The sequence below is a fragment of the Cariama cristata genome, unplaced genomic scaffold (genome assembly GCF_000690535.1).
Source record: "Cariama cristata isolate BGI_N322 unplaced genomic scaffold, ASM69053v1 scaffold38058, whole genome shotgun sequence".
NCBI lineage: Eukaryota > Metazoa > Chordata > Aves > Cariamiformes > Cariamidae > Cariama > Cariama cristata.
The window spans coordinates 10173-37940 of record NW_009631405.1 but is presented as its reverse complement, the minus strand read 5'-3'; the positions used below and the strand labels follow the sequence as shown (position 1 = coordinate 37940).

Genomic DNA, 27768 nt, shown 5'->3' with positions numbered 1-27768 from the left:
TCAGCAGGATTATTTCTTTTCAAAATGTCGTTACACCCATAATATATCAAAAGCCACCTCAGTTGGTTTGACAAATTCAACTGTATATGTCCTATGCATTTTCTCTTTCTAGATGATGGCATTAAATCATTAAGGACTCTGTTTTCAGACGACAGGCAGACAGTGCTTATTTCAGGAAATGCTATAGCATAGGGGAAACCACACTGCCTTTGTAATCTTTTGTATTTCTCTTCCTTATTTTGTTCTACTCTGAAAGGAAGCTTGCTTCATACATCAACCCCCTCCTCTCCAAAGTCACGGCATTAACAGAGGGTTTGGTGCCATTACGTTCTTCATTCTGCTTCTGTGTTATGTCTCTTCCCTGAATCTGTCCTTTTTATTTCAATTTTGAGCCTTTTGGAGCAGCATCTGTTAGTATTAGAGTCACTACTCCAACACAATGAGGAGCCATTCTCAGCTGGAGACTCTCAGTCCTTGGGGACTACTGTGATAAATACGATTCATAATACTCATTAGAGACTCATTTTCCTTAGGAAGCTTTCTTGGCCAGCACCTCAAAGGTAAAAGGTACAATAGATCTATTTGCCTCTGCTATGACCTACTTGACTTCAGAAGGTTAAGCTAAAAGTAGCCCAGTCTCAGTGTATTTTACATTCTTTGTTATTTTGTACTGTATGTTGAAAAGGAATAAGCTTTTCCTAAGAAACAAAGCACAGCTATGAGCAACTAACCCTTCAAAAATCCCCAATACTCTATTGAAATCCCTGAGCATTGCTGCAGGAACTCTTCTCAACCCACAAGGCGTATTTTCAACAGCAAGCCAACTTCGGAGTTATCCAAAATAATACTGACAAACTGCTAACCCCAGAGCAATGCCATCTCTCTGAGAGGGAAGGAAGAGAGCCGGGGCATGAGGCTGGAATTCAAAGAAGAAGAAAACAAAAGGCTCTGGAGGGCTCAGGAAGGTATGTGGAGGAGCCCTCCTGCCCTACCCACAAAGATAAGAGAAGCTGCCTTAAATCAGCCCTGGCTTTCTCTCTCCCCTCCCCAACTGCAGATGATTGCAGAGGTATTTTGTGCAGAAGGGAGTTCTTTTCTAGAGCACCAGCATGCTCCCCTGCTCTGACTCATGCAGCAGCTCTGCAGACCAGCCGTGGTGATATCATACTTGCCACTGCAAAGTGATAAGCTGTGACATTACCAACAGTGGCTGTCATGACGTCAGTGATTGAATTAGGCATGAGTCATTCGAACGCCATTCTCCAGAAGCTTAGTGGCAACATCTATTAGTCATCACTGATGGCTGTACACCAAATGGTGCCTTTATCTCACAGCTCACAGATTTTCTGGTCAAAAGTGAAGTGATGCCACACACCTCAGCTGCACCCTCTGACCTGTGGGTTGGTTGTCATCCCTCCAGCTACCCTCACCAGAGTCATCAGCTGAAGCTCTTGTTGACCCTGATGAATATCATCCTTTTCACTGCCCCCTCAAACAAATTCCAGGCATTTTCAATGAAAAAACACCTCTTGTTGAAGATGACCCTCTGAGTGTAATGAAGAGAAAAAGGGAATTCTTTGATAAAAATCTTCCCTTTGAGTAGTCTTAACTTTCACTGTGTGCTGGCTGCCTAAGTTGGAGCTAAAAGAATTAAGCAATTTGGTTATATATGAAGAAATCAACATATCCTTTCACTGAAATGAAGAATACTTCCCATGCCTCTTCTGGGGTTTGCAATGAATCCTAGCAGAAAAGGCGATACAACATGTACAAGAAAAAGCTTATACAGCATTTGTACCCGAGTTGACAACAGCAGTTAAGACTACCCCATTGCAATGACAAGTAAATTTGGCTGTAATGTTCCTTCAAATTAACAATGATATCTTCTCTTGTTTCCTGAGAACCAGATCAAAAAGGGTAAAGTGCCAGTGAGCAGAAGAGTTGATGGTGCTGAGAAGATGATGGGGATGCTAGCAGAAAAGCATCAGGGAAGAAGATGGGAGAAAAAAAGGAAAGAAGGCAGCAGAGTGTGTTATTTTTAAGAAAAAAATAATTATAAAGTCCCAAAGAAGAAGAGGAGATAAAGGTCAGAAATAGAGAAAGATGAGTGTGGAAAAGGAGAGAGGGGATGGGTGGATTAGGAAAAACAGTGATGGGGGACTGTGCCACTGGGACATGGGACTCTTCAGTCTTTTCCTGCCTTTCCAAAGACATGGAGGAGGCATAGAAGAGAGACAGATACAGAAAATAGAGAAGGCATAGGAAAGAAGATGAGATAGTTCAATTCGATTTATCCCCATGACTTTTCCATGTTTTGGTTGTATGGAAGCAATATTCACTGTCATTATTGCCTGGCCAGCTGTGATCAAGGAAACATCAAAGGAAGGTAATAGAGAGATGCAAAGGAACTTAAGTTCTAACATAAATAAACCTTCCCATAGAGTCTCATAATTCTTCATACTTAAAATATCATGAATAATTCTAAAACAACAGCAACAGTAACATATATTGCTAGGAACAGTCTGTGTTAGCTGTGCAGCTATCCCCAGGTCACTGCACAGACACCCTCTGATACCTTTCAGAAGAGCAGGAGGTCGGCAAGTGAAGGAGCATTTCTTGCCAAAGGTGGTCCCCTCGCTGCAGTCGAAGGTGGCTGGGTAGACGTGGTACTGGTCTGGGACACCGCAGTCCACGGGCTCGCAGGTCACCTGCTTGTTCCACTTCCCATCCATGCAAGTCATGGTGATGCTGGACTCCATCTAGAAAAAGACACATGCCTACAGCCACTACAGCCAGCAAGGGAGAGATCAAAACCATTTCAAGTCTAAGAAGAGATACTATTTTAGCTCGCAAGTTAAGCAAAACTGGGTCTGATCACTACCATCATCATTTGGACAGCAGCTTCTAAAAACGTCAAGGTCCCACGAGAAACAGTGTCAGAGAACCAAGTTGTATTTCTGTCACCTCTGGGGTGAGACACCAAAGTGCTTCCATATAAAGAGTGGAGCACTACAAATAATCTGAACTCTTGTCTGCATCACCTCCTGAGACAAGCCGGGAAGGCTGCTGCTCTGCCCTGTGGCCAGAAAGGAGGATACAAGTCTGAGCTGTTTGGAGCTGACAGCTATCCCCGATCCCCGGCATCTTTGCAGTGACCTAGCCACTCCAAGGGGATCCCCATGTACTTCTTGAGCAGTCCGACTCACTCTTGGGTTTGAAGTAAAAGCCAAGCTGACATGAACCCATTTGGGACTCCCATCCGAGGCTCTTCCAAGAGGTTTCAGTCACCCTGGGACTGGGGTACCAAGAGAGGTGGCCTGGGCCATGTCAACATTGTCTTCAGACACTGACAGCTGCTGTTAGGCTTCTACTATCAGAGTGCCCCGCGGCTCCAAATGCAACCGGGGCCCTGCTGCCCTGGCACTGGGGACATGCACGGCTGAGAGACAGACTTTTTCCTGGAGGAGTTCACAACGGACAGACCCAAGAGCATCCTGCCCATATGTTCACCTGGCACTTGAGAGGTCGAATACAGAGTCAGTGCCTGAGCTCTGACTTTCCTAATGTCACTCTGTTGTCATCGCTACACAGAAGCTACACTTCCATGGATTTGAGGAATAATCCAAACGATGCAGCAGATGAAACCCTGAAGTCCGAGCGAGAGGGAAAAAAAAGGGGGGAGGTAAAGGAGCCACCCATCCAAAACTAAGATGAACCATTTACTGGGTGACCTAAGGACAAACAGATGTTGGCAAAGACAACAGAATAAACAACATATCCGCTTACTAATTAAAAAGGGAAAATTATTAAAAACTAGAAGTGGAGAATCTGAAAGTAGGACTCTTCCCTTCATACGAGAATAAAGAGAGGGATAGAAGAAAAAGAAATGTGAGAAACTCAAACATGAGAAGGGGAAGATACGGGCGAGGAATCTGACCAAGCCGTATAGCAGCATTTCTCTGCCTCCAGGGAATATTTTATTCAGGGCTGGTACGCTCACAGGAGATTTGCACTGCTGACCATTGATCTGGGTTTATAAAAGGAAGGGGAATTTTTCTAGCACACATCAAAGGGACCTGGATTCCCTTTTTGCAAAAACACCCTAATGGTTTCAACAGAAGTTCAGACCTGTCTCCCTTTGATATATGGTTGCATTCAGAATGGAAAAAGCAGTCCCAGAGCTGAGAAACTGGACACTTCCCAAGTGGGCACAAAACCCCTTTTCTAGACGGTGGAGTTTATTTAAACAGGGAGCACTGTTGATGGAAAAAAATGTCTTTTCTACAAATGTAGAGCAGCACATTCTGGGATTCTCGGAGCGCTCAGGTGAAGTGACACTCTGTGTTCTCACTCCCAATCATTTTGCTCCCCAGTGGCTATTAATTCTGCCTTTGCTGCTTATCAGAATATCTGCACCATCAAAAAGCATATATATTTTGTAGACAGCTGGTGACCTGCAGATGCCTGTGCTTCCAGGAAGCTGCGGTGTGATGGCCACAGGAGAAGGGATGACACGGCATATTTCCACGTCTTCGTAACGCACACACACAGCAGCATCACCAGCACATTTACACTCCAGGCTGGGCTGCTCCAGCATTCAGCGAAGCCTCCACTTCCCTTAGCAGATGCTATCATCAAATAACACTCCAGCACCGTGGCTGCTGGGCACCTCGACAGCAGGAGGTTAAAACATAAAAACAAGGTATGGATGTCAGGGGCTATCCAAACATTATGGAAAAGACATGGGTCTTGCACTGTGTCTTGCTGGATGCTAGATCCACACTGAGCACAGGGAAGCTCTATGAGTGATAGGAGATATAACTCCAAGAATTCAGTTATTAGTGTTGGTGTGATCTAACTTAGGAATAAATGATTGGTCCTACTAGCTGATACTGGCTGCTGAGACACAGTATGGTGCACAAGGGAGTTTTTCTAACGACAGAGTTGCACATCAGGTGTACCTCTGCAGAACACCAAATAAACAGTACAAATTCAGAATCCAGAATATAACACAGAAATTTAAACACAAGCAATACCTGTGGATGACAGTTGCACCTTACAGAAAATGGGCAAGAACGTTTTGCCCAAGCTAACACTTGTGAGAGCATTTCAGCTGCAGCCATGGTCTTTGTCATTTGCAGGACGACAGGACAAGAGGAAACGGTCTCAACTTGTGCCAGGGGAGGTTCAGGCTGGATATTAGGAAGAACTTCTTCACTGTAAGAGTCATTAGGCATTGGAACGGGCTCCCCAGGGAGGTGGTGGAGTCACCATCCCTGGAGGTGTTCAAAAAACGTTTAGATGTGGCGCTTCGAGGCATGGTTTAGTGGGTTTAGCGGGCATGGTGGCATTGGGTATACGGTTGGACTTGATGATCTTTGAGGTCTCTTCCAACCATAATGATTCTGTGATTCTATGACACAACAGCCTGCTGGAAATGCAAAGTGCCGGGGGTCACGCCTGCTTGGAAGGGATCCCTCATTAGAGTTATACTCCCACTGTGCTTTATTTCTTCCCCTGTTCGAGATCTTGATGTGAAAAAAAAAGAAAAAAAAAGAGTGTCTCCACGTTTTCATCTCGGGGTTTTTCCCCATGGTACTTTCCCAACAAAAACACTAACCAAATCTGGAAGAGTCACCTCCTTCCAGACCCATACGGCTTTTCCTCTTCCTGGCACACTGGTAAGGCCATTCCCACACAGAGAAGCTGTGCCCATGTGGGTAGGACCCTGGCTTCTCAGCTTTTTCCAGTAATTTGTTCCACACTTTTTATGATGGAAGCTGAGGTTTTCAAGGTCAGACATAATAATGGCACATTTCAGAGCACGTCTATCATGTCATCACTTTAAGCAATAGCGGCACATGCATTTCTGCAGCAGAATATAACAGAGAACATTCCCCGCAACAGAGACAAAGACGAGTGGCTTTGATTGAAAGCACAGAGGACAACCTTACCACAGAAATCATTGCAGATGGCACCCACCAGCTTTCAGCTTCTCCCTCTTGCCATGTCCCACCTGAAGGTGGGACCGTTGCCGTGCCCAGGGGCAGGACCCCAGGCTGCTGAGCAGGAGCCCGTCTCTCCCCAGCACCACGCCGCACCTCGGGGGTATTTCCAACCGACTCGGCCTGAGCTGTGCCGCCTTCAGATCCGGCATTGGGTCCCAGTGGCAGCATCTGCATCTGCCTTTGCAGATCTCCCACCCGAAGCCTGAGCAGGCACGTGCCTGTTTCGCCTGTCTGATCTGACAAGGTCACCCAGCTCACAGCAGTCCATACGAAGCACTTGGCTTTCTCATCTGGTTTATTAGCTGTCACTTTGGGCACTTTGTGCTGCTTTGACTGGCATCACAGCAACCGTTTCCCTTCATGTCCTGCCTTCCAAAACAGGCTTACGCAAGGAGGGAGGGTGGGTGAGAAGGAGAAAAGAGGGGGGGGCGGGGGGAAAAAAGGGCCTTCAAAGATACTGTGTGCAGCACAGTGAAGAGGATGCAAACTTAAACAAATCTGGTGCCAGAAAGATTTGTTTCTTGGGACTTTTAACAGCCTGGGAGAATTCATGTCTCCTTCCTGCTGCCCAAGATCCTAGCCGGCTCCTTCTTCAAGCGATGCTTCACATGTGAAGTTTCCTCTCCTTAAAAATGAACAGCTGTGCCCTCCCCTCTAAGTATTCTTCCACTTCTGCCCACTACTGTGCCTCTAATTGAACCCACATGAGCCGCGCTTTCTTTTCCTGGCATGATTGATGATGCCTTTGCACAACATTAGGGAGCTGCTGGGTTTTAAATAACACCTCTTGACCAGAGCAGCAGTGGTGGTAGCTTCAAGGAGAGATGACAACAAGTAACTGAATGAGCAGGGTTTTCAGTGAAGGACAAGGGGGAGGAAAGCAATGAAAGACAAAGGGGGGAAAGGGGGAGAACAGAAGAAAGAGGAATGGAGTTGTCAGGGGGGTGGGAAGAAATTGGGGGGAAATGAAAACATCCTGAGATCTTCTTTGTGAGAAAGATACATGAAGGCTTTTGCTCCATCACTATGCAAACCCTTTTTTGTTGTTGTCGCTGAAGTCCCTAAATGAGGATGAGAGAGCGCCCGTGAGCCTGTAAACAGCTCAGCTCTTTTTTATTTTCAAACAGCAAACAGTTTCTACTGCACATAGTGCTGATGGTTTTTAGGGTTTGGTGATTTTATGGAGTTTTAACAGAATTTGGGAATGGGAGCTTCTCAGAGAGCAGAGATGAATGATTTTTTTGCCCTAAGACTGATTAAAATGGTGGCTTCAGAAGACACAGAGGCCAGAAAGTGCAGAAACTTTTAAGAAGATTTTCAAAGACCCCTTAGATGTAACAGATTGATTTGAAATGTGACTTGTGCCCCTACATCTCTGAGGTGCTTTTGAAAATTTTGCTTTTAATTCTCTGTTCACCCTTTTTTTCTGCCTTCCAGTGAAATACGGAAGACAAATGTAGTTCAGATGCTAAACAGGGTGTTTTCACTGGTCTGTCACTCATCTTCATCAGCAGGCAGTGGTCATGGGCCACCGCTGTTCAGTCTGCTCTTTGAGACATTGCACCTCACCTCAGCCTCCTGCCCACCCACAAGTGTGAAACATCAGCATGTGCAAAGCTACCTTCCTTCCTCCTCTTCCTCATGCGGCCCCTGCCACTGAGAAAAAAAATAGCTCTAGAACCTCAAATCAGTCAAACAGGCAAAATATCCAACTAAATGACAACAGTGAAAGAATCAACAGCTTCGTGCAAGGTTCCTCAATCACGGCAGAAAGTTCCCCCGACCACAGATAACAGCCCACAGGCCCTATCTCATCTCCAAGTGCTTGTGATGAGAAGAGGAACTGAAGCTGGGAAGCAATTGTGGAAGGAACACAATGCAATTCAATATAACACAATACGAGGAATCCAAACCATGGATCCCGGACTTTCTCAGATAATTAATTTCTTGCCTACATGTTCCACAAGTTCTGGCTTGAAGCACCTGACACAAAGAAATAAAACAAGACGATACTGAAACAAACTCTCCCTTCCTTTTCAATAGATCTACAAAGCACATGAATAAACTTTTAAAGCACGTGTTTAATGTACTTAGCTGAACATGGATATCTTTAAGATGCTCCACTCCTTCCCTGATTTGAACAGTGAATGCACAGCACCGAGCAAAACAAAGCCACTGGCCTCAGGGTTTTTATCAGTGGAAAAAAAGACGATGAAGCGCAATAGTAGACCAGGGTGAGAGGAAGCATGTTGTAATAGACAGTGAATCACGTTAGCTAGGGGTGCTAAAATCCTCCACTCCTGTCATATGAGTCTGATCAAGGTTCTGAAACCAAACTTCTCAGAGCAAAACCATATACAGTTGGCTGAGCCTCCCCAGAAGGTACTTCTTGCATTTAAATAACACAGCACTGGTGAAACATGTTTAGGCTGTTTTATTTGGTTTGGGATTCCTGTGTGTTCAATGTACAGATCCCTTCCAACTATTTCCTGGTTCAGCCATCCAGGCTCGTTTGAGAACTTGTTTTCTGTTCTGTAAAACTGCTCAGCTGGAGCTGGGGTTCTGGTGCTGATGCCAATTAGGATGGAAGAGGCCCAGCTCGCGGGGTCCTGTATTTGTTTTGTAATTGAGTTGAAAGGGCTGACTCATTCCCCTCCACTCCGTCTCCCCCCTCTGCGAGCTTATGAAGAACACAGTATTTCACAAGTACAGACAGGCTGCTGAGCGCGGCCGCCTGCCCCCAGCCCTCCCCAGCCCCAGATGTGTGTGCTGCCCCGACGACGCACAAGAAGGTGCCGATGGGGGAAACCAGCCTCACGTCACACTCGTGGGATCTGGCAGCGTTAGCGATGAGAGCGCAAACTGGGGTGTCTGCCCTGCACCCCCATATCCCATGCGCACTGCTCCCAGCAGCACACTGAGGCTGGGCCAGGTTGCACATACACGTCATCCACCTCCCCTCGCATGAAGGACCTGCATTTTTTTTAATGTTTAAAGAAAGGGCTAGTTTTCCTCAATGCCCCACTCAGTGTATCAAGACATGCTGCTTTTGTAGGATTGGATTATTAATGCATGGCCTAGAGATGATGAGGAGCACTCCCTGGCCCACTGGGGTAGGTTTTAGGTGCTCTGCTTGGAAGAAAGAGGTTTGGGGGCTTTTTCCACCCCTCGATACCATGCATTTCTGCAGTATCAGGGTGTGGTTGGGAGCAGCTGCACTGAAACACTCCAAAGGAGTTAAGACATTGTCAGCCTCAACCCAAGGAAGAAAAATGAGATATTTTGCCCAGAAACTGGTTGTGCAAAAAACCAAACACCCCACCCCTAAAAAACCAACCCAAGAAACACTGTTTGGCCGAATAGAGCCAGTGAGATCAAAGAAAGCCTGAACACAAACCTTTTGGGCTGAGAATTTCTAAATTTGGGGAACATCTGAGCTTTGCTCACTGTCAGTACCTCTTCCTACAGAGTCAGATAGCTCCTATTCTGATGAGAAGTATTTGGATAATGCCTTGTCCCAAGGCTGGTTTTAGGCTGTTTTTTGGGGGGGGTTTAGGCTGGGTTATTTCTCAATTTCTCCACATCTGTTTGCTCATCCCTGTCTTGTGGGTCACACAAAACCAGCAGAACAGACCTGACTCTTGCCGAGATCGTCGTCTCGCTGGACTTGCAGAATGTAGCCTGCCTTGCAGCTCACGTTGCACTGGGCACCGTCGTACCACCCGCCACCGGTGCAGTTCAGCAGCGCGTTCTCGATCTCCAGCTTTTGGCAGTCAGTGGCTTCACAGGAGTAGTGGACGCAGCTAGGTGGGAGACAAGAAGTGGTATTTTTGTTCAACTCATTTATTTCATTCCACAAGAGCAAGTGTGTCTGACTGACAAACTCATCACTTGTCAGGCAGCAGGTACGCAGACTGCATACTGAACCCGACTCGGCAAAGGACTCCTCTCCAACGAGCACATCCTCTAGTTATGTCTTCCAAAGGACAGTGACAGTGGTAACGGTGATGACAACAAAAGCAAATTACAGGTCTTGTGGCAAAAGGGAAGAACCTGCCAATTCTGCAGAATTACTTTCTGTTCTGCAATATTCAACCCACTGTGGCCTTCCTACTTCTGTACCAACACCCATCCATCCATCCATCCATCCGTCCCACGAGAGCACTCTTCCTCCAAGAGCAGTCCTTATGCCCCATCCAATTTGAAATCTCTGCTGAATTCAGGAGTGCCCGATATTGCTAGTGATAAGTGTGCATGCCTTTACCCGTGAGGAGGGATTTCTGTGATAGACACTCTTATCTTTGAGAAACTCGATTGACATCAACACATTCATTTCATTCCACTTCACAAGGAACACCAAACATCAGCTGTATAGCTGTGTTGATAAGCTCTTATCAAGCTCAGCAGCATGCTGTCATTTCAGATCTCTCCGGTTGCTGTCCTGCCATCCATAAAATGTTTCCCCGCATGGAAACTGTCTGCTCTCCCTGCAGTAAATTATCGTAACATTTAGCACAACCTGTAAAAAGAGGGTTTTGTTTTATTTTTGTATACACAGAGATGTCTAGTTGACACAAAATCTTTCACCATCTCTGATGACCTGAATCAAACATTATAGCACATATTCAAACCTGAGTATGGGGCAGTCCCCCAGCTAAAGGGCAATGAAAATGCCGGGAGTCCTAAAGCATGAGGGTAGATTCAGACTAGATATAAGGAAGAAATTTTTTACGATGAGGGTGGTGAGGCACTGGCAGAGGTTGCTCAGAGAGGTGGTAGATGCCCCATCCCTGGACACATTCAAGGTCAGGCCGGACGGGGCTCTGAGCAACCCAATCGAATTGAAGATGTCCCTGCTCATTGCAGGGGGGGACTGGACTAGATGACCTTTAAAGGTCCCTTCCAACCCAAACTATTCTACGATTCTATGTGCAAAGACGTTTTGCTTGATTAGAGACAAAATTTCTGGGGTTAAGGATTCCTACAAGGTGATATGCCTCTGCTGAAAATTAAGATTAATTTAAATTAAATACAGTGAAATTAATTCTGAGGAGGGAAAACCTTGACTTATTTCACTATCTATGTGGGTAGGGAAGAACCTGAAACACAGAAAGTTATAGAAAGAAGGGAAAGCAATGCATCAATACACATCTTTTGAAACGGATTACAAGCAAGCTATTCCCGTCTCCTAGAAAAAGGGTTAACAGCCATCAAAACCCCATCCACCTTAGCAGGCACAGGACTTCGCATGTACGTGGTGTTTTGCAGTGTTCGAAGCATTGTGCAGACCTCATCTAATTAATTTTCATGACACCCCTGTGAGACACCTGGGCTGGTATTGTTATCTCCATGTTACTGATAGAGAAGCACATCTGCAGATGTCTCTACTGAGCTCTAGATCAGGTTAAACGACAGTATTATGTACCTCCACAACTCATTTCTCTGTCCCAGACTAGTGCTATATGGGAAGTGCCCGCTGCTTGTAATGTAAGGTTGCTTGTTCAGCGGCGGCCCTTCCCTGGAGTGCGATGAGCCATAAACAATTTCTACATTCAGAAAGATCTTATTTCCTCATTGTGCACAAAGTATTGCTGCTGACAGGACTGAGGAAGGAGAATCCCACCTCTGTGTTGGCCAACTCAATACCCTTGTATGCAACAAACAGCACTCTGTCTGTCAGCACTACAACTGTGATGCTCATTACTTCTGCAGAACGGATGATCCTCTGCCAGAGCTGACCTACACAGAGTGATCCTGCCTTCAGTAGGATCCCCCCCCCATACCAAGGGTTTCACGCATGTCTTCCAGCCTGACATACAAATTTAAACTGCCATTGATTTCTCTTTGCACCGATCAATAAGACTGTGGATGAGATAGTGGAAGAACAAGTGGACAGTATATCCTAGTGCCCAGATGGTCTTCTCCTGCAGAGAAATGAGGTGAGAAGCACAGCCATGTGCAATTGTCTTGTAAATGCCCAACATGAATTACCCAGGAGTGTGAACCACAGACTTCACCCTGTTTCGGCAGCAGCCCTCGAGCAGTCTCACGCACTGAGGCTCCCCTAGCAGAGTAACACCTTACTATTGACTTCACGGCACTGCTAGCTGAGTAAGTCACCAATTAACATTAGCAAGAATATCTGAACATGGATGTTCAGTGAGAGCGTAAATTATAGAATCATAGAATGGTTTAGGTTGGAAAGGACCTTTAAGATCATCGAGTCTAACCGTAAACCTAGCATGGCCAAGTCCACCACTAAACTATGTTCCTAAGCACCATGATGAAGGACGTCTTGTTGAACCCAGTTACACGTATCCATGAAGGCCAACTGTCACTTTGCCCCTCTGCTTTTCAGATAGTGAGGCTGCAATGCGAGCTCCTCCCGTGCCAGGGCTCCAGTGACGAGGAAGTTGACTCATTGAGGAAAAAAGCGAGCACAATTGCCAAGCCATTCTCAGAAGCACATATTGTGAACTTTGACTGCCCATTGCAAAACTCCCACAAAATCTGAAAACCTTTTTGCACTAAAGTTGGAAAAATAAAATAATAGTAGACCTATTTAATTTAATACTTATGTGAATCAATGCACTACACATGGATATAGCACTGAATTCAGCCTTGAATGGCTTCAGAGGGAAGGATGAGCCTAAGAAAACCTTTGCAATTTGCACAAAGGGAAATCTGGAGCAACGTCACCGCAGCCAGCGGCATGGCTTTTCATTTCCATCAATGTAAAGGAGAAGAAGAATCTGGTTTCTTGAGTTCACATCAGGACACCAGATGAGCATGCCCGGGCTTAAAAGTCCTACAGAACTGAAACACCACAGACAAAGGCATTAAGAAACACTTATTGTGATGTTCTTCTTTCTGTTTACAAGTCCCCTTGTGGTCTTCTTAAATGGCCAGGCAACATTTTTAGCCACCCCCTCTGGGCTCCAGATTATGCCTTGGTTAGCAGATCATCTGGGCAGCTCACTCTGTCTGTAACTCTATATGAATGACTTCAGTGACAAACAATACAACCATTCACTTTTTGTAAAAAAACAACCACTGCCACCAAATGTTTCCAATTTAAATATTTCTGGTTCTCTAGCTACTGGTTCCAATTTGGTATCAGCTACTGTCAGCCATAAATCCCAATGAATTTTGAAGTCACAATCCTGAATTGCGTTCTGCAAATGTAGAATTAAGAAGGAGAAATTAGTATCTCCAAGTAGGAAGTTTAGACAAAGAACCCAACACATCCATATTGCTGAATTGTGGGTTACAGAAGCTCTTGCATTGGTACTACCCTTTAACAGTGGTTAATCATCACATGCTTCAGAAACTATGCATTCCTCGGGAAAGAAACAACATGAGTATTTGAGAATGAAATCACTTCTACTTTAACTCATGTTGATTCCTGGCACAGGACAGCTTATGCCATTTTCTTGCAATCAAAATTGGATGACTTCATCAAAACGGCTTATTTCAAATCATTCCTGGTCTATCCTAACTCTCCAAACGCACTTGGGAGTTGCTTGCCACAGTATGAGCTGGTCTGCACGAAAGCTATGCAAGGAACCAAGGAGAAATGGTCCCGTTTCAGCCAAACCAGGACACCACTCTAATGATTTACTGATATATATATAACGAACAAGTGTCGGTGCCCGGATATTCCCTGACAGAGTTTATTTCACTAGGTTCACCTCAGGATTCACCTGTTCCTATTCTTGCCCTGGTAGCGTGTGACTTCCTAAAGCAACATTTGCACACCAAGGTGCGTGCAAGGAGCAGTGGATTTCTGGCACACGTTCCATTTCCTGCAGCGTGTCAAAAACACAGGTCAAGGGAGACGGTTTCAATGATGTAAAAAGCCCTGAACTGAGTTAGCTTCACATGTAGGCTGAAGTTCTGAGCCAGTTCTTACTTTATTCACATCCATTCTGCCCATCCCTAATCTAAATGAGCTCAGTCATTAGCCTCTAAATCTTTATTTCTCTGTGCCAATATTGGCCCTAATTCAGCAAGGCACTTAAATATGTGCTTAACTTCAAAAGCCCGGTTAAGTCCTACTGATAGATTTGACTACAGGGGGATATAAGCAAATAGCTAACGGCTTTGCTAAATTGGGGTCTTAGTGACACAATCCTAGAAACATTTGTATTTTAACATGTTTACAGAGAATTATAACAATTAAGTGGAACTCTTCTTTCCTCACATAAAAACAATCCAGGATTTCCTCTTTCGAAAAGCTCACAGCAGCCAAACTTTCTTTTCCTAACCCTGGGGTCAAGCACTCTTCCAAGAACTCATCTTAACATAGTGCCCTAATTATTGTTTCCTTTGTGATAGCTCTGACACACATATATACGCGTAGGTGAGCACAAAAGCTCATGGTATACCCTTGTTACGAGAAGAGCCACACCATTATCTATTGTACACAGGAAAAACTTCCTTTTCCACAGTCCGGGCCAGCCTGGGCTGCAGATCTGAAGCATACTTTGGTTTTGTTCCACGCCACCATACATACAACTCACACACGTGTAGCCTTCTGAGGGTTTTTCTAACAGATTTATCCTTACAATGGGTTTGTCTTCTCCTCTGTAGAGATTCCTCTAAAGGCAAGAGCAGGTTCTCTCTCTCTAATCCAAACATATACGCAGCATTTTGGAAAGCAAAGGCCGCTAGCCACATTCCTTGTTGTAAAAATAAAAAAAGTATGAACTGCAAAGGTGGCAATGAATTTATCTTCTTCAGTCTTCAGCTAAAACACATTGATCTCCTTTTACTAACACAAAATCTCAAAGAACATTTACTCGAACCCTTGGGGCTGGATGGGGAGCAGTGAACCTGTGCTGATTGTGCCACTGGAAGAAGGATCAAGTCCTTCCTTTTTAGGTGTTTGTCTTCAAATCCGGTCCATGAGAGTGACCCAAAGAGTAGCATCACCTATGGTGCCTTCAGCAATCTCATCACCTATGGTCCCTTCAGCAATCTCATCGCAGTACCATTGGGCCTGTCTGATGGCAATTACAGCAAAACCTTAATTCAAACTGATAGGGTCAGAAATGTGGATAAACCCAAAGATTTACAGAGAATACGTGGTCAAACCTCAGGGAAGCTGTGGGGCAGGAGAGGCAGGAGCCCGTACGTCCTCACCACTGGCAGGGCAACATTCTCCCTGGGGAACGGCTCTGCCTTCAGCCCGCCTGCACCCCGTTGTGTGAGATATTTGGGCCCGGCAGGGTCCCTACTGAACTGATAAAGCTCTCAAAGCCCCTTTGCCCTGCCAGCCTGGAAGGGGGACCATGTGCCTGGGCGTTAGCAGCCCTGCAGGTCTCCCTGCCAGAGTCTGTCCAGGCAAACAAAGAAAACGCATCGCCTTCCACTTTAATAAAAGCCAAATGATGCTGTTTGCCAATTACCAAAATGGGGCGAAGGTTAAAAACCCATTGAATTATAACACATGTCACGGACCAAAGCTTCTATGATTAACAGTTCTGTGAGAAATTCATTAATTTTACCAGAAGCAAGCTGACAGAGATTGCGCTTAATGACAGAACACAGGGCAGGAGAAAGGCAGCCAAACTGGGAAAAAGAAAGCTGCATTAAATCACCAAAAAAGAAAGAGATGAGGAAACCCTTTTTTTCCCCTTCCTTATAAAAAGGGAAAAAAATAACTGGAGTTATAAAGGGTGGTTGCCTTTCTTCCGCTGCTGAAGATTTATCTTCATCATTTCTTGTTGAGGAAGCTGACAGCAGGAGAGAACAAGACAAAGAGAAGAGCTGGAGTAGGCTACATCTCCCTGGGGCTTGTTTGGGGCAGCAAAGGCTGAAGCTCGGAGGCCAGCTCTCCACGGAGGCCAGGGAGGGCAGGCGATGGCATGTTGGCCAGCAGTGGGTCTTGGTCTACAGCACCGGTCCCCCCCCAGCTGTCAAACACCCTTACGGAGGTGCACACTTACAGAGGAAGGTAACCCCCAAATCTCTCCTGCAGAAGCAATTTTGCGGCCATAACAGTGAGTTCGTGTCAAGATTTAACCAAACAAAGGAAAGGAAAACCTTTTTGCTACACTAACTAGAAAGTACAAGGAGATGCACAACGTGGGGCATGCACGCCGGAGAGCCGTGGGCAGCCAGACCCCACTCCAGGGGTGAGGAGGCTTTTCTTCATTACAAACAGGGAGTTAATGGAGGATTAGAAAGCTGAAAACTCCTGAAATCCACAATTCTGACAGCTGAATTGGGGTGTCTACCTGGGTTTTCACACCTCCCGCCTGCAGTTTCCAGGGGAGGAGCAAACGGCACCAGGCGGGATGGATGAGGGGACAGCTCTTCTGAACACGGCAGGGAAATGCCACCGAGGGAAAGCAGCACTCCACAAGAACTGCCTTGCCAGGGATGGGAGACCTCCAGCTGACGTTTCCTACACGATGAAAGGGACAAAAACCTGATTTCTGAGGAAGAGCTGTCAAAGGTAGTCCCAGTGCACCAGGCGTTCCTGCTGCTCGAGTGACTGCAGGGTGGGAAATTATTCCTCTGCTTCTGCACAGTCAATTTCACCATCCACTCCACCAGGCTAAATAGGAAATAATAAAAGTATAATAATTTGAGCTATAAAGCGCAAGAGAAGAACTAAGCGGGCCTTTATATCTGGTCTAAAGATGCAATATGAAAATAAAGCGTGTTGTTTTTACAGCACATCTCCAGCAGTGAGGCAAACTTTTGCTGAAAACAAAAAAAGCCTGTGGTCAGCTGCAGCAGAAAAACCAACTGGAAAAATACAACTGGAAAGCATAGAGGTTTTTTTTTTAAACGCTCTATAAATGTCTTCAGAAAGATGGAAGGGATTTTCAAAAGAGCTAACGATGACTGAGGACAACTACCTATAAAGTTCAATGGCATTTTTGCATTTAAGCTCTTTTTTCTCTTCTAAAATATTAACTGTGATACATATTTTAAGAAAGAAGAGTGAGCGCATGTTTTATTTTCAGTTATTAAGTTGTCACTAACCCATGGGACTGATCCATTCACCCTCAAAATAAAAGCCGTGTTAACTTTTAAGGGCCAATATATTTCTTTTCCCTCACATATTTAAAATCTGCACCCTTGCCTCGAAGTGTCTGTATCTGGCTATAAATCCTCTCCAACCAAAATAATTCTCCTTGAAGAGAGAGAAATAATATCTCTTGTAGAGAGAAGCCAAAAAGCAGGCAAAAATATCCATGTTGACCTAAGGAAAACGAAAGCGGTAAAATTGATGCTTACACATAGGAAGGAAAGTTCCTTTTAAAGTTAAATAAGTATTTTAAAAATCATATTAGGCAAATGCAACCAGTGGGGAAAGGAGAGATGGGGAGGACGGGCAGTGTGGGACTGGCACTCAAAGGGAGTCTGATGGGGAGACGGGGAGCACGGGAGGCTGAAAACCGACATCCAGCTTCTGAACTGGTTAAGAATAAATTTTAAAAATCCCTCTTTCTATGTTCTCCCTGGAGTGGATAAAATAACAAAGGGAAAAGATGGCAGGTGACAGCAAAGGCGTCATACATTTCCCAGTTGCACAACTTAATGCACAACTTTCTCTACATCTTGGATACCTGAACTGCTTAGAGTTTCTTGTACAGAAGAAAGCATATACGGTCACTCAAAACAGTCCCATCACAAGGCAAATTGGAGATTTTTCAACTATAGCACTGCCATCAATGGAAAAAATCCTACTGATTTCAGTTGGCTTTGGATCAGGGCTTTATTTCAGAGAGTTTTTAGTTCCTTGACCGACACAGGAAACTTTATGATCAATCCAGCGTTGTAACCTGCAAGACCTAAAACGTTACTTTCAACGAGGAAGGCTCTGACGGAAGTTTTTGAGAGCAAGGGGCTGTTCAGTGCATCACGAAAACAAAACAACATCAAAAAAAAATCCAGAAGAAAAAGAAGAGGCAAATGGCGGGTGATTCTTCTTCAAGAGATTTCTAAAGGTTAGTTTGCTGGGTTGCAGAGGCTCACTGAAGCTTTGCCTAAGGGGAATGCATTTTTTATTAAGGAAATAACTTTCTAAACACAGAGCACTTCTAATTTCATAAGTGAACAAATGGTTCAATTCCTACTGAAAACTTGAGAGGGAGGAATGCGGTCCTGTGTCTCAGCCCTCTCGAGCTCCCTGTTGCTTCTCACCATCTCCTTCCAGTGGGTCTTTCTCGCTCTTTTTCTCTCCCGCTCCTGCACTGGGATTTAGCCAAACTTCCACAACTAGACTTCTCATCTGAAACTTGATCCTCCTGTCTTTGGGCCTCTGAATTTATACAACCTATTGCACAGAATGATCAGACTCCTTGAATCTAGGTCAGAACACACTGACTGGATTGATTTAGCTATAGATATACTCCTTTTTTTTTAAATTTTATTTTCCCTTCCCTCTCCCCCTTCTCACCCTCCCGCCTTTCCTGGAATAAAAGCAGCTCCGAAAAACAAGCCAGAACATTATCAAAAAACCTGACAGCTTGCTTAGGAGGCTGAGCAGAGGTTTGCTGGAATATGCGACTTGTTTTACTATTGCTGCCGCTATGGTATGACGACTGCTCACAACTTTGAATTCACAAAGGAAAAAAAAATAAAATTATTCTTTCAGGGGTTCTGCTAAATTCTCCCCTCTTCTTTTCACTGCCTCGCTGAAAGGATCCATGAAGCTGCCGCACCAGAGGCCATGAAAGGTCACAATCTCTGTGGGATGCTGTAAAGCAGAGACTGAGAGGGGTTGGTGGTGATCTATTGATGTGTCTGTAATAACAACAAGAATAAAACGGTAGCCATAAACCTTTCATCCTGGGGGGTCCCACAGAGCTTTTCAGAACGTGAGCCAGATCTGGAGAGGTACTGAGGGCCCTTACCCAGCCATAAAAGCACCAGGAATGCTGGTAGCCAAGCACCCACCACACAGGGACGAGCACCTTGCAGGATCCAGCCCCGCTGGGACACAAGCATCACTTTGTCTCAGCGCGACCGTTTCCGTGGGAGGTCCCTGTAGCACTTTACCAGCACAAAGCTGTAGATTGAAGCCAGTGTGTGAGTGGCAAAAACGATGCCGTACTGGGGAATGTATGGAGAGTTAACTGGCCCCAATTCCAAGCTTGGGATAAAGGAGGGAGGAGAAAGGAAGAGGAAATAATTCACTAACAGTATCCCATGCAGGTTAAATGTCCCATCCATCCTGATCAATGAGAACACTGCCGTTTTTTTACCATTGACACAAAAGGGTCAGCAGGGTTCAGCTGCTGTGCCCCTCCTGCCTCCCCTTCACCCCCGGCGCAGGCGGGCGGCGCGGGGGGCGGCAGGCGGCGAGGCAGAAGGAAGCAAGCTGACAGGCTCACCTCTGCTCCGCCGGGCTGTAGGTCTGTCCTCGCTGGCAGCTGCTGATGGTGATGGGGTCGAAGTTGTGGAAGGAACGCAGGGCCACCCCGGAGATGGCCACAAACTGGGAGCTGAAGCTAATGAGGACAGCCTGGGTGTGATAAAAAGGGTGACTGAGGTCATGGATGACGGGGATAATCAGGGGATTGTTCCTGCAGCTCAGGACGTGGACACCTGCCAGAGGAGAGACAAGATCAGAGGAAGGGTCAGACTTAACACAATCGCTTCGCAAAGCCGTGGGCACTTCAGAAGCATTTCACCCATAGGAACGGTCCTATAGAGCTGAAAAGTTATGGTAAGCTGCCTGGAGGGGCTTCCCAAATCGCTCTGGAGAGCTTAGCAGAGAAGTATATCCCTCCAGACAGCTGAAGAAAGGCTGCCATTCTCTCCACAAGCACGGCAGGCTCTCAGAGCAGTTTCTTTAGACCACAGCTACGTTTCTATTGTGCTCTGTTAAATCAGGAGCAACCATCACGGAGGAAGCAGAGTCGCACTATTGTAAAACCGGCCTGAGAGGACAGTTGGAGCCTTTATACCGCGCATCAAATGGTGCCGGCAGGCTGGGTGGCTTTGTGCACTGAGGGCACTGCACCAGTGGCTTGTTTGTTGCTGTGCATGTCATTAGCACTCAGTGTAAAATTTTTTTGCATGCGCTCTATACTAAATGTGCCCATTTTGATGGTTTTGAGCCTTAGGGTGTCTTGCTTTTTGCTAAAAAAGGCAAATATGGTCCTGGAGAGAGAAACGAGAGTGACGGACCCACTGAGGATTTTACAGGTGATCTCATTTGAGAAGAAAATAATTGTATCTCAGGAAATTAAAAGTGTCTCAAGAGGTCGAGGTGGACAGAAGCACCAGAGAGGTGACAAGGAGATGTCTTAATCCCTTTTCTTCAGCACTGAAGGCTCTCGGTGATAGTTGGGAAGAAATTCCCACCTTCAAGTAGAGGCAATCTGAATTCCAATGGGCCAAATCCATCTCAGGGGTAACTCAAAGGACAGACAGCTGTCAGCTGGCCTCAAAATTCATTAATTGAGATTCATGGCCTGACGGCTGCCTGCAAAGCCCTGCCTCCGCGGTTCCATGGCATCACTCCGAGGCTCAGCTTGGCTCCAGCTCCATTCACTTCACTGGAGCTCCCCCAGCAACGGCTTTGGCCCAGGCCCTTTGGCTACCCTGATACACTTACAAATTTGAAAATAAAGTAAGTTCTATTTGCATGTTTAACTGGCTCAGGGATTTCTATTATTACTATTTTTTTCCAGCTCAGGTTTCTTGACTCAAAAGGGAAGGAATAAAAAAGTTTTCATTTTTCTCCTTAGAAAGTGATTTCCTGTGAATTAAGACAGACTTCTGACCACTCTCTTTAAACATCTATCTCCCACCCTCTACTTTAAAAAAATATCTTCCTGTAATAAAAAAAATAAAATAAAAAAGCAAACCTCTTTTTTATTTTGGTCTTTACCTGACCCTGAAATAACCTCCCTGTCTACTTGCCTCCCACAGGTCTTTTGATATCAGCTCCTTGTGGAACGGTGCACGTTTCTCACTTACAAACAGGTGCAGTTAATACTCGAAATCCCGGGTTCCCAAATTCCTTGGAAGTTTCTGCCTTCTCTGATGGAAAGCCAAGAAAGACCTTATGGTATGGGGTTGTTTATTCACTTCAATTTCATTCCTCGCACTCAGGTGGTGTCCACAACAAAACAGACCCTGCTTTTACTGCAGTTGCCGGTGGTTTCTGACCCTGACAAGGTAAACGGGGGCTGAACAAGTCAAGTTCATTTAACTGACCTGCCTTCATTAGCAAAAAACCACTCCAGACAGTACAGGTGCCCATGGCAGGGGTGTTAGAGCTGCCGCCATGCCTGCTCCTGTTTCTGTAGCTCTGTCTTCACCTATTCAATGCTCAACAGCTCTTGCAAAATACCCAGCAGCTGAACTCCAGTGTCCACAATGGCTCTGAACTGACAGCACTGAAGTTTTTGGCATCCCAACCTCTCCATCTCCTACCGAGACCCAGGAGAAGCTTCTCATTATTTTCTGAGAGTCCACACAGTAAAAAAAAACTGCTCTGATTAAGGTGGGAAACTGCACTTCCGAATAGACTGCATTCTGCTTATGGGAGTGCTCATGGGATCAGTCCACACCGAGGACTGATCAAGCTTTAAATTATTGCTCCTTCCTTTTGGATGGACTTCTAGTTTGCCACTAACTTCTGCTTAAGGCTGGCTGACTGTCCACCGTCAGTCCTGCACCCAGTGCATGCCAAAGTTTGCATCTCAGTTCCAGTTTCAGGCTTGCCACGGTGCTAATTCAAACACATCAAATACAATATCCAGGAAAAGGACCGAATGCCGCACCCAGAACTCAGACGAGACAGTGATTGGGAGCTCTGCCTGAGTGAGAACTGCTGGGCAGCCTCCCTACCCATCTCCCTGCTCCAGGCCAGCCTCTTCTGAAAAGGTCAGAGGGGCTTTTCCATGATGAAGGTAGCATTTCAGCTGGGAAGATCTCTAGGCATCAGTCTGGGCTATGCCAAACTCATGTTGCAACTTCATCGAGGATTTCAAAACCTAACCCTCAGTTTCCTCTTTGCTCCTCTTTCTTGATCTCTTTCTCTCACAATCCGTCTGTCTGTCTCTAGAAAATGTCGCATTAAGTATTTGTTGGCATGCTTGTGCCTCCACCATTTATTTCTGAGAGGCAAAGAGCTTTGTGCCACTGTTTTGCGAAAGGAGGGGGATAAGACTAACCCAGGGGCTCTGGCAAACCGGGAGCTATCCTGACTTAACCTGCACAACTTGCTATGAATTTCAGCTTGTTCTCAGACAAAAGACACCACACGTATTTTCTTTCTTTTCCTCCATACCCCACCAAATTATATATTACCCTGGCTAGTCATCCAACACCTGTCACTTCTGCGTGTCCTTTCTCCTTCTCATTGCTAGTAGGAAGTTCATTTGAGTTTCAGCGTGTCAAAATTGCAAAGTTATGGTAAAACAGAAAGCTGGAGGAAAGGGGTTATGTTTCCTTAAAAACTGCTCTCTGGGCGACACGGCCAGCTTTCTTCCCAGTGGAAAAAAGTGCAGGGGAGAGCTGGAAAGGGATTATGCAAGTCCTACTCTGACACGGAGTTGGGAGCTAGGGTGAGATCGTTGGTCCTGGAGGTTAAATGCAGACAGAATCAATTCACCAGACACAATTCGCCCAGGTTCAGGGCCTGTGCCCAGGGCAGAGACAAGGAGGTCATGCAAGGAGTCTGCAAGGGCCCTGGTGTTAGACCTTCATCAAACTTGAAATACTTTGCATGAAAAATTTTGGCCATTAAATAGCTGGGGAAACCTCCCTGCAAGCAGGACTAGAGATCCATCCAGCTACACCTTGTGAAGCAGAAGTGTTTGCTGCAGCAGCTCGTGTAGGTCCCTCACTCCCGGCTACCAACAGTTCATCTGTATCACTGTCAATGTCTCTCCAGGGAGGTGCTGTGTGTGAAGCATTGAAATAGTGCTTATTTTAATGACTAAAGAGGAACTAATTGCTTCTGAACACATAGTGAACAGGTATGGTGAAATGTCTGTATAAAATGATGCACCATTTTCAATAAAACCTAGTGAAACTCAGGTCTTGGAGCATTAAGCAAACACTTGGTTTTGTCTGATCCTGGAAAAACTGAGCAGGAGTATTGGTCAGTTTTTGAATGGGGGTAGCAACAGATTAAGCAACCAATAAAGAGGGAGTTTAATAAAATACAGTCTTACCAAGATCATGGCTTTGCTCTTTGGTGTCAAACAGCTGCACACCGATGGTCTCCTGCTTCTGATCCAGGTAGTAAGTCCCATCCGTGACCAAGTGAACGAGGACTGCCGCAGCTACCATAGGCTGGGAAAAATAAGCCTGGGAAAACAAAAGCCCCACAAAGGCTGAGGTGGAGAACTGCAGTGGGCTTTAAAAAATCCCAAGAGCCAGTCCAGGGCTTTTAAAATAACAGTTCCCAACCCAGGTCACATAGAAGTCTTCTCTTCGAATCCCTCCTACACAAACTAGATAAACTTGAGTGAAACAGCCCTGCAGCTGGAGGCTGTAACCCCTCAGAAATTCAACAGCCTTGTCACAGGAGGGGACTTCACCACTGACTCTCTAGACAGTGCTCAGAGGCTTTGTTTTGCTATTTTGCACTAAACATACTTCAAAGAAATGAGCAGCTTGGCCCAGGAAAGGCTGTCCCATGACATTTTGCCTGTTGGAGAAACTTCGTACAGGCAGGCAAAGAGGAGATTTCTGAATGACATGTGCACTTCCTACCTTCAGCCAGAAAATGGTCTGTGTCATGTGGGAGTACTGGAAGTTGGCCGTGCAGGGATACCAGGCATACTGAGAGACCCCATCGTTCAAGTCAATCACTTTAGTTCGACACATCTAGGGAGAAAAAATAAACACCAAAACAGACGTAGATGACAGTAAGGAAGGATTATGACTGTTTAAAGTGGGGAAAAAAGTCCAACTGCACTGCTAGAATAAAATAATACATAATAATGATGTTTCTAAATACCATGAGATTATTCAAAAGTTAAGTTTCCAGGTCTTCCACCTCAATAAGAAAAACTGAAACATGAAAAGGAGCTAAAGACTCACAGCAGCTGGATGGCAGCCAACAGTTTCCTCTTAATTTGGTACGACGTCTTTGACAGCATTCAGAACAACTTTGCTCCCACCCAAACGGACCATGTCTCTTCCCACTGGAGTCAAGGTGACGATCACTTCTGAACGTACCAACTCACAGCACAGCCAGCCTGCAGATGCTCTCCACAGTACTCAAGCAATGTCCTGTTTAAACCTGCATGTTACTATAACCCCAGGGAAGCTACAGATGGCCACGTAAAGTTGGAAGGAAGTGAAGCCAGGGAAGGCCTGTCTCTACAACCCAATTTAAGCAAACTAGTTTCTTGTTTTGTTAGCTAGTTTCTGCAAGTGGAATCACCTTCTTCCTACACCGACAGCACTTCCCTTGGCAGGCAGCAGTGGGATTATAAGCGAACTGCTCTTTTCAGTAAAGAACAAGTAGATGAATCCCAAGTGCTGGCGTAGATGAAAAGCATAAAGAAGCAAATGCCTGAATTTAAGTACCGGAGAGCCTTGCAGTGCCATCAGTATCTAAGATGTGAAAATGAAGCTGCAATAAATGGTAGGATTTACCCTGAAACCACTATGCTCATTGAAGCTGCTTCAAAATAGAAACACGCATGACCATAGCCTTCATTCCCCCAACAAACATGAGACGGGAAATGCCCACCATACAAAAGGCTACAGCTGGATTAGAAGGATGCTTCCAGCTGAGGCTCTTGGAGCATCTGAAGGGCACCTGTTAAGATTCACAACACTTTGGTGAACTCAGTGACTGTCATTACCAAAGCTATGGGGATAGAGGGAATTCCTTCTGCTCACACAGTATAATGGCAATGGAGCTACGAATGTAACTCAAGAGGCCAAACCATCTCCAGCACTTGGGCTAGCCACAGGAGAGCCTAAGATGGATCACCCAGACCACCTGCGCTAGGTGCTAACTGGAGCTATGTACCCTTGGGGACAGTATTAGATTTCTTTCCAAGGCCAGAGCCTGAACTGAGCAATCAGGTGGTGATGTGCTGTCAGTAAAGCTGTTCGCATAAGCAATTTCCCTGATTATTAAACAAAAAGAAAACCCTGAAGTGAAACAAGAGAATTAACAGAGATGTTTTTAACTGTTCAAAACTCTGTGCCCGCTCGGTAATTTCTGCATGGAACTGCCCTCTTGGTCTTGGCAGACAACGTCTGGGCAATGCAAAGAGAGCCTGGGATGCCTGGGAATGAGAAACCAGATTGGCTAAAAGTGAGGTAATCACCTCTCTAATCTGAGTCCCTCAAGATCCAGCACAGAGGAATCTATGGGCAAAACATAAATCAGCTTTAATGGGCTGGAAGAAGATTTTTAGTTTATTTATTTTTTGAAACAACTGGGACCAAGCTTCATTGAGGCTAGCCAGTGGATAGTGTTACATTTTACAGCAGAGCAAGGCTTTACATAAACTATCTTTGGCATTTGAAATCCAGGCCAGCAATTCGACATGTACCATTTCGCAATTCTCCCTTCTTACATTTTCAGCAGCCTGTCTCTTGTTGGGAGCATGGTTTTTATTTTAATACCTCTCCAGCTAGGGAATTTATCTTACCCACAGCTGCAATTTATATGGTCAGAGAGCTCTTTGACATGAACAAACGTCTCATTACTTTTATATGATTTTGTTCTTATTCTTATATCTCCTCCTGCTCTATTGGTCCAAAAAGGTGGTTGAAAGAAACAAAAGTACTGACGTTTGGTGCATTTTAAGTGCCACTTAATGGATGAGTGAAAACCTGTATTAAGAAATCACCCAGACGTTCACCAAAAGTTTGAATCAAACCCAAAATAAACCCCTGCTGAGGTGGGCTGGAAATCTCTGATAACTTTTAAATGCCTTGTTTGATTTGTGTGCTTGTGTGAACTCTAGCACTTTCTGCTTCTGCCTGAGAATATTAGCAAAAATCTTAGCATTGCATAAAGAGCCTGTGTTTGAGACACGTGCAGCTGAGATGTGCAGACTCGGTAGACTGGTCTGGTTGGAACAGGTTAGATAAGCTTCCTCCTGCTGAGGCTGATCCACCGCTACTCAGACAAGTGTTTCAAAGTGGTACTGGGCTAAAAAGTTCTTTTAGGAGAAGAGTATCATTGAGAAACGTGGGAAAAGTCTAACAGACATGACACTAGGAGTGGCTACAAGAGCCTCTTCTACACTAGTTGCTATCTAGTAAACTTAGCTAATGGCAAAAAAAGTTCTTTAAGATTTTGCAATAACAACCTGATTGGATAAACAGTCCCTATCACCTACAGACTGCACCATCTCAATAGGCTCTAACGCACGTGGTAAATACATCCCCTTTTCAATTCTACCCAGTTATTGAGTGTCACACCACAACTGCAAAGTCTGAGAACCAGTTGCTGGGAGAGCCTTTCACATCTCTGCTTTTAAGGCATCCCTAGAAGACGGCAGCACTTACTACTGCAGTACCGCCACTTTTAAGCTACAGGTTCCAATGGCCTGGAAGACAGAGCATCATCTCTCGTCACGGCTACAAATTCATAGGAATTCACGCTTATGAGAAATAAATTATTTCCTAACATCCTCCGTTTTGCTACAGTGATGCAAAACAGCAGCTAAAGCACCTGACAGCTGTGGAGGGAAGAAGGGATAGATGTACTTTTCATTTCAGGGTGTAACCAAATACTGAAGTACTTGCTTTGAAGATTGACAGCATCATGCAGCACTCAAAACTTTGCTCACTGGGGCTTATCCAGGTTCTCAGATCCACACAGCAACTGGGATCCACAGGAGCTTAATATCTGCTCCAAAGTATTCAGGGACTATTTGTGCCTACTTACTGGAAGCCCATGTCGTACCCCTTCCTAGGAAGCTGCTTTCAATTAAAAGAGCTGATGTCTGTTCCTCTCGGAGGTTCTAATCCAGCTCATCTCCCACCCACACATTTTGTACACAAACATCGAGAGACAGAATGAACAAGGCCAGAGAGCACTGTGGGATCTTCCCACAAGAGGGAATGCCTGGAGGATTCCCTTTGACTGATTTATACAACCTCTTGTCAATCACAGGGACAACATGTTCTTCAAACCGCCTCTCCTGTTTTCCTCCTCATACTCAAGGGGACCGAGGAATGTGTCAGCCAAAAGGGAAAAGTGATATATCAGGAGCGCTTAGTTCATTGCCACATCTAAAACGCATTTACTATTGCAATCAACTCCATTTCCTCATAACGTTTTCCTTCGAAGTAATATGGGAAAATTTGCTGAAGAGCAAATTTTGGAAGGCACCCTTGCGAATGATTCCCAGGCATCCCATGACTTCAGGCAATGTTAAGTTGTGTTGATGGGCTCCCGTTGCAGACGAACCACAGGTTAAGGATCACTGATGCTGCGGCCTGGGCACTGGACTAGGTCTCAACCTGGCTGTGCCCAGTGCGTGGCCCCGTTACAACCTTCCGGGCAGCACTCGGCTTCTCCAGGCCTGAGGCCCCCCGTCTGTAAGACGAGGATGATATTCCCCCACGTCACACGAGTGTCTTGAGGGTAAAAGCCATTAGTCACAAAAAGGTGCTCAGATGTTCCAAGAAGAAAGGACAAACAAGCACGTACACGTGTGAAGGATATACCTCCCCACAGGAGTGGGTTAAATACAAACAGATGCCATCCCACTCCGTCCTTCCCATCGAGCAAGCACGGTCAGACACCACAGGCTTTGCATACACTGGTGGTTCTCGTCTCTCATATTGTAAC

General features: G+C 45.4%; 1 protein-coding gene across 1 annotated transcript in view; it reads right to left on the bottom strand.

Moving 5' to 3' along the window:
• The window catches only part of LOC104166103 (pappalysin-1-like), a gene marked incomplete at its 5' end in the record, with an annotated part of 53872 nt that extends 30050 nt beyond the window's left edge, over nucleotides 1-23822 (bottom strand). The window contains 5 exons of the mRNA XM_009705931.1: nucleotides 2576-2759; nucleotides 9643-9811; nucleotides 19364-19577; nucleotides 23165-23300; nucleotides 23709-23822. Coding sequence (XP_009704233.1) covers nucleotides 2576-2759; nucleotides 9643-9811; nucleotides 19364-19577; nucleotides 23165-23300; nucleotides 23709-23822 — 817 coding nt within the window. The remainder of the gene's footprint in view (nucleotides 1-2575; nucleotides 2760-9642; nucleotides 9812-19363; nucleotides 19578-23164; nucleotides 23301-23708) is intronic.
• Between the last annotated feature and the right edge of the window lie 3946 nt (nucleotides 23823-27768).